The sequence below is a fragment of the Buceros rhinoceros genome, unplaced genomic scaffold (assembly GCF_000710305.1).
Source record: "Buceros rhinoceros silvestris isolate BGI_N320 unplaced genomic scaffold, ASM71030v1 scaffold21293, whole genome shotgun sequence".
NCBI classification, from domain to species: Eukaryota; Metazoa; Chordata; class Aves; order Bucerotiformes; family Bucerotidae; genus Buceros; species Buceros rhinoceros.
In genome coordinates, this window is record NW_010405633.1 from 32,606 (window position 1) to 39,068 (window position 6,463).

A 6,463-nucleotide genomic window follows, 5' to 3' on the forward strand; every position below is an offset into this window, starting at 1 on the left:
TTTGCTGAATATCTTAAAGAAACCGGATCTGCTTAAACCATATAAATCAGTCTAAACAATAATATATCCCTGCTTGCTCTCGAGCAAACCCCCAGCACTTCAGCACACATGGTTTGCATTTTCTGTACTCTCTTCTAGTAAGTCTTAAATGGCTGGAAACCAGTGTGAAATTTTCATGTTGGATTTTAAACCTTGTCAAGAAGTCATTTCTTGTATATTCACTGGATTTAATTCCTTTCCTTCCTTGCCTTGGCAGTTCATGAAGGTTCGCCCCTGAAAATGTCTCGTCTTTGCTTTTCACTTCAAAAGAGAGTTTAGGTGAAAGGTAGAAGCAGCAGTTTTGCCTTTTTAATGGAATGGTGTGATCGGAACACAGGGCTGGATATTAGAAGTTCACTACCAGCTTTTGCTTAATCCTTGGCCTGGAGGAAGCGATTAATCCTTTTTGATCAAAACTCAGTCACTGCAGTACTACAGAAACCATCTTCCCTCTGCAAGTCTTGGTGTTGCGCTTGCCTCAGAAAGGGGACTCAGCCATGTCCGTCCCCGTATCCACGGTCTTGCCCTGAAGCAGCCGGCAGAGCCCCATTAACGTCACCAGAAGTTCTGCCTTAACGTAACGGCGCAGCTGCCCTGGTGGTGGTTGAACTTGCTGCCCTCTCAGCTGGAAGCTGGTTAGACTTTAATTATTGTTTGACTGTCGACCACACGTGGTTTCTTGTGGAGACAGGAGGTTTTTTCTGCACGTGGGTGTTCTGAAGCTGTGTTCTGAAGAGGGATTTTGCTGAAATGGCTTTGTGGGGTCTGATTCTCTGGCTGAAGTGTGTTTCCTACCTTGCCTTTGAGGTGTAACAGTAGCAGTAGCACCTGAGGTCAAGTGGCACCTTCAGGGACATCCCATGTGCACCTCTTGTCCCCTGTTGATGTAGGTGATCACGGGGAGCAGAATTTGAGCAGAGGATCGCTGGGCAGATGGCACTGCCCAGCTCCTGGTGCAGTGAGACCCCAGTGGAAACCAGCCTCCCGGTCTCCGCACTTCTCCCCTGGCCTGGCAGTAGTAGGCGCTGGCAGCTCTGGCTCGGAATCCGTGCACACGTGGGGTTTGTGGAGCACGAGTTCCGCAGCTGTTTGCGGAGCAGAGCTTACCTTGATGCTGGCTGCGGGGAGGTTCTCTCTGAACACTGTGCATTATTGTGTGAGTCAAGTCTTGCTTTTCTCTTTTTCCTGTCTGCTTTTCCAGGAGCCTCGCTTGTACTGTTGTGGAAATGCTGACAGAGAAGCCGCCCTGGGCAGAGTACGAAGCCATGGCAGCCATCTTCAAAATCGCCACCCAACCAACCAACCCCCAGCTCCCCTCCCACATATCAGAACATTGCCGGGACTTTCTAAAGCAGATCTTTGTGGAAGCCAGGCACAGACCCTCTGCTGAAGAGCTGCTCAGACACCAGTTTGCACAGCTCCAGTACTGAATTACCTCCCTTGCTAGCAGCTCCTGCTGGGCTCTCGGTGCCCCGTCTGGTCTGGTTGCAACTGCCCGTTGTGGTGCTGCATCTTCAAAATGCCAACTCAGCTGTCCTAGGCCTTTGGGGAAATGATGCCAAGGAACCTAGGGTCTGCTCTCGTGCCTGATACCTTTGTTTGCTGGACTAATGTTTATTCTACCGACAGCTGTCCCAACAGAGCTGCATTTTTGCCCTAGTTACCTTGATGTGAAATTGCAGCTGGCTGCATGTTTTCTGCAGGCCCGAGAATGGGAATCTACAGAGCGTCTCGCTGGTTGAACATAGAAGAAATTTGAACCAAAGTGGGAACTGGAAGAGCTACGCTCTCCAGAACAGAAACATGCAACAGCCCTCCAGACAAGCTCTCCACGTGTGGTCACTGTTCTGCAGACTGCCAGGGCGTTAGAGGCTTCTATAGTACATGAATCCAGCAAAAAGCCATGTGTCATTGAGCATGCGCTCGCTATATAATTATATATTTTTCTTCTTAAGTATTCAGCATCTGAAGGTGTTCAGAAAATATTGATTCAAAAGTATGTGAATAGTGTTATTTTATAATGAAACCATGGATTTTGGGGTGGGGTGAGGGAGGTCTCTCCAGCTATGTGTCAGGATAATCAGAAACGTTTCAGCAGAGCGCAGTCACTCCAGGGCCGGAGGTGAGGGCTCTCCCACCGATGGTAGAAACGCCAGAGCTTGATTTCCAAGGCTTGATTTGTCCTAGCGTTAAGAAAGTCTCAGTTAGTTTTGTGTCCTCATAGCCAACAAATCTGTGTTCCTGCTTCATCCCTCCCTGGGACTGCTGGGTCTAAACAAAACCCTTCTGGAAGGGACTTCTGCGGAACAGCTTTCTGTCACACCCGTCTGTTCGGCCGGTAACTTCTTGCCATCCCTTAAACCAAAGATAGTTCATCTGGTGCCCAGGAATTCACTTGAGGAACAGCTTTGAGGACCTGGCCTAACGAAAAATGGAGTTTTTCGTTGAGTTTTTCCTGGGGGGAATTAGCTAGACACTAGTTTTACTTGTGCACAGTAAGTCAGAATCAAGCTCAACCCTTTAGTGTGCGTGTTTCGTTTTACAGGTGTGCAAGTGTTCATTTAAGTTCTCCATAAAATGCTATGGCCCAATTTAAATAAGCTTTTGTACGAGTCCAGTCAGACAGTGAACCAGAGAGAACACGTGTAACACCAGCGTGTTTCTGACAAGAACTGGAGATCCACGTGCAGGTACCAGCAACGTGGATCCAAGCGGTTTTGCCTGTGAAAGGTACCACATCTCTGAGAGCTGATGTTCCCGGTGGCTCACTGGCCTCAGATGTTGATTTGGGCGCTAACAGTCCTTATTTCCAAAAGACCAGCAGTGTTTAAGTGCTGGGGATTCATGGAGTAATTATAAGTTACCTGTGTGAAATGAAACTAAGAAAAGCAAATGTATTAGTAGCTAAAATACTCCTTTATGGAGCAGCTAAAGGTGTTCTGCTCTTGGATTGGAAACCATATTAAGGCTCCACATACCTCCGCTTCTCCACCATAAAAACTTGAAAATTGCATTCATAATGCAGTAAAATTAACAGTTTTTAAATGAATGCAAATAGCAGGTTAAGGCAAGTTTTAATGAAACCAAACTCCTTGAACACGTAAGTACTGTGTTGAATTAAAAGAGGGGAAAAAAAAAATAGAAAACCCCAACCAACCAAAAGCCCTGAAAGGGTTTAACAATCCGAAGTGTTTTTTCTGTGCCAAAGTCGGAGCAGAGCGTGATGAGTGAAAGCAGCCAGCGCTGGCTTTGCTCTCAGGCGCTCCTGCACTACTACAGGGATGCACTGTCGAGGCTGCGGGCACTTACGGGGATATCTGTCATGAAAGCCCCTGTCCATAATCTGTTTAATTCTAGTGAGAGCACTTCTGTGGATCTTTCCCAAACCTGGAACTTGACTCCAAATTGTCAAGACACGTGGCCTGGTTTTTGGCTCGCACATCACTGTCGCTGGCACTGTGGGGAAGCGAGGGCACAACCCTTCTGCTCTGGTTTCGGGAGCGTTTTACACCGCTGTGCTGTGGTGCGGATGGCTGCAGAGGAATGGGAAACCGTCCCTGCAGTCCTGGTGACAGGAGTAGGGTGGTCAGCACTCCCGTGGGGCCCGGTAGCACTCTTCAAGCCTTGCAGCTAGCACCTGGATGTACCAAAGATTGGAATTTGTATTCATCACGCTTGACGCTGCAGACGTGCAGCAGCAGTTGAGTGCAGTGACCTTGTCTGCGTAGGTTTCTCTCTACCCTTGGCTTGTCCTCACCAAATCAGACCTTTTTCCATGGTCTTTCCTTGCTGTCCCACACGGTGTGTTTTGGGAGAATAGGGCAGGAGGAAACGGTGTCACTTTTAATGTTTCAAAGCAACTAAATCCTCAGGATCTGTTGTGGCTTTTACCTCATACGCATCATGGAAGGCTGTTCCAGAGCAGAGCAAAGAGCATCACGGACTGATGGGCTCAGTCCTTCCCCACCGGAGCTTCTGGTCCTTCCCACCACCTACGCTGAAATGTGCCTACTCTGTGTATACACTTGTATTCCAGCCTGTAGTAATGGAGTAAATAGCGATGTACAGTGACAGAGAACATGGGCTGCCAGCTTGGACTTCTCGTATCGCAGTACCTGACCCAATGCCACCCGTTCGGCACAGGAACAAGCCAAAGCATTACTTGTATGTTTGGAGATGCACTTTTATGAATGTAGTTTATATCGCTCTTTTTTAGCTCTTTTTACATCATGTAAACGGTGATGCCTCATACTTTTTTTTTTTATTTATATCGTAAAAGATCATATTTGGTGATTTTTATATATATCGACTCGACTGTTACGGGGTGGGGGGAGGCTGGGAAATAAATTTGACACCTTTATGAATTTAAAAAGGAAAAAAAGCAGCTGGTTTTGCAGAGAATTTGCTGATGGTTTATAACGAGTAGAGCCAAGCCAAAATGCGTGCTTTGTTTCCTCACAGCCCTCTCGGTTATGGAAAAGGAAGATCTGGATTCCTAAGTCCACTGCTACGGTGAATAAGCTCGGGGCAGACACTTAAGTGCAGTCTCTTAACACGGCCCTGGCAGCAAAAAAGTTTCAAATGGATATAAATGTAATTATACCTCAAACTGAGTTACAGCTGGCAGAATTTATCCTGGCAGAATTGGAAAAAACTGGGAATGAACTGATTCAGGGGGGAGTGGAGGAGGAGTGCCAGGCTGCCAGTAAGCTATTGTGTCCCGTCCAGAGGGCCTGATGGGTTTTCTGCTGCTCCTTCCAGGGATGATAGTGAATATTGGGGTGGTGGGATCCTAGATGGAAGGTGCTGCAGAAATGGAGAATGTTCTGCTGAAGAAAAATATCTCGTAGGAATCCTGTTAACCTGAAACAGTTGGAACTGAGGAGGGAAGTGTCTGAGGTTCCCATCAGAGGGGAACTTGGGGGAATGGGCGTTGGCTGTCCCTGGGCTTGAACAAGCTCCAGCCTCACGGAAACAAACTACTGGCATTTTGGTCTCGGTGTGACGATTCTGTGCATTCCAGGTTATTTGCTGGTTCTCCAGTTGATCTGATCTTTGCCCGTTCTAGTGGCGGTAGGTTGCAACAATTAGGATTTTTTTTCCCCATGTTTTTGGAGTAGTGCTCCAGAGGACTTGAAGATGCTCCTGACAGTTCCCATTGCCATTAATGACCAAAGCAAACTGACCGAGAGGGAAATTGGCACCTGCTCGGGTGACGTGTTATTTCCGAGTGCCCAGCCAGCCAGGACAGCTTGTGAAACCTCAGTAAATCCATCCGTCCATCCCTCCCCACTGCACACACTGACTCTGATGGGCAAAGGCCGGATCCTTAGAGCTGTGCAGGGGGGCGGAATGAGAGCCCCGTGGTTGGTGCTTCGGTTCGTAGCTGCTGGATGGAAAGGGTTTACGTATTTGAATATGTAGAGTCCTGTGGCTGTCACCGTGGTGCCTGCTCTTGGAGTTGGGAGTATCCAATCTGTCTTTCATTTTCAGAATAAAATGCATGTCCTCTGTGGTTTTATGGTGTTTGGGCTTCAGGTCTTTAAACGCCAGCCTTGTCAGGGGCAAGTCTCACTGAGCAGCTCTGAATTTCCCAGTGGAAGAGGCAGATGTGCCAAGGGGGCAGTTCAGAGGTGAGGAGAAGTCCCGATGATCTGTCAGTCTGACCCAGACCGTGCAGAGCAGGAGAAGCTGCTTTAACCTGGATTGTGCAGAAGACCTTGAAGCAGTAGTCTATATGTACCGACCGGGGGCTTGCAGTGCAAAGCCAGGCCAATGTATCGTTTTATTTACAATAAAATTATCATTTATATGAAAGCCCTTTTGGTGGTGGTTTGCGATCCAGTGACTCTGTGTCTAAGTGGTGCCTCAAGAGAAGCAAGACTAGTTCTCCTTTTCACCGGGGACCTCGACTGAAGGAGGGAGTGTTTCCTTTCAGGAACTGGTTCTTTGGGGCAGATGGAGAAGTGTCCTGTTTGTGAGGCTTTGCTTCTTGCATCACGTAAGCGTGTGTCCTCCACAAGGCTGACTATGAGGAAGGTGACATTCATCCATTCTCACTCTTCAAAGAGAGCTAGAATGGCTCCGTCCTTCTTGTCAGTGTGTAAAAACAGTGACATCTGCATTTGCCCTTGCAGGAGAGGGGCTGGGTGGGTGTATCGGCTCTTCACGGGAGGTTGTACTGAGGGGAGCAGGAGCTGAGCTTGGCGTTTGGATTTTGCTGTGCTGGTGAGTTCTGTACTCCAGGTCTTGGTCCCTAAACGTTCTTGGTTGATCAGCGCTGAACAGGGGAGAGTGTCATCAGGTGGGGAATTGGCAGTTGGCAACAAGAGCGGCAGGAGATGATGTCCGGATCCCTGCTGGGTTTTCTTCAGCTGGCAACACCCCAGAGCAGCTTGTGAAGTGGGGAGCTCCAGCTCCAGCT

General features: G+C 48.2%; 1 protein-coding gene across 2 annotated transcripts in view; it reads left to right on the plus strand.

Annotated features, from left to right (window-relative positions):
- MAP3K3 (mitogen-activated protein kinase kinase kinase 3) overlaps positions 1–1,786 on the plus strand; it is a 28,798-nt gene extending 27,012 nt beyond the window's left edge. For both annotated transcript variants that reach the window (XM_010133813.1, XM_010133814.1), the window contains one exon: positions 1,241–1,786. In XM_010133813.1, coding sequence (XP_010132115.1) covers positions 1,241–1,469 — 229 coding nt within the window. In that variant the 3' untranslated portion in view covers positions 1,470–1,786. The remainder of the gene's footprint in view (positions 1–1,240) is intronic.
- Positions 1,787–6,463: the final 4,677 nt, after the last annotated feature.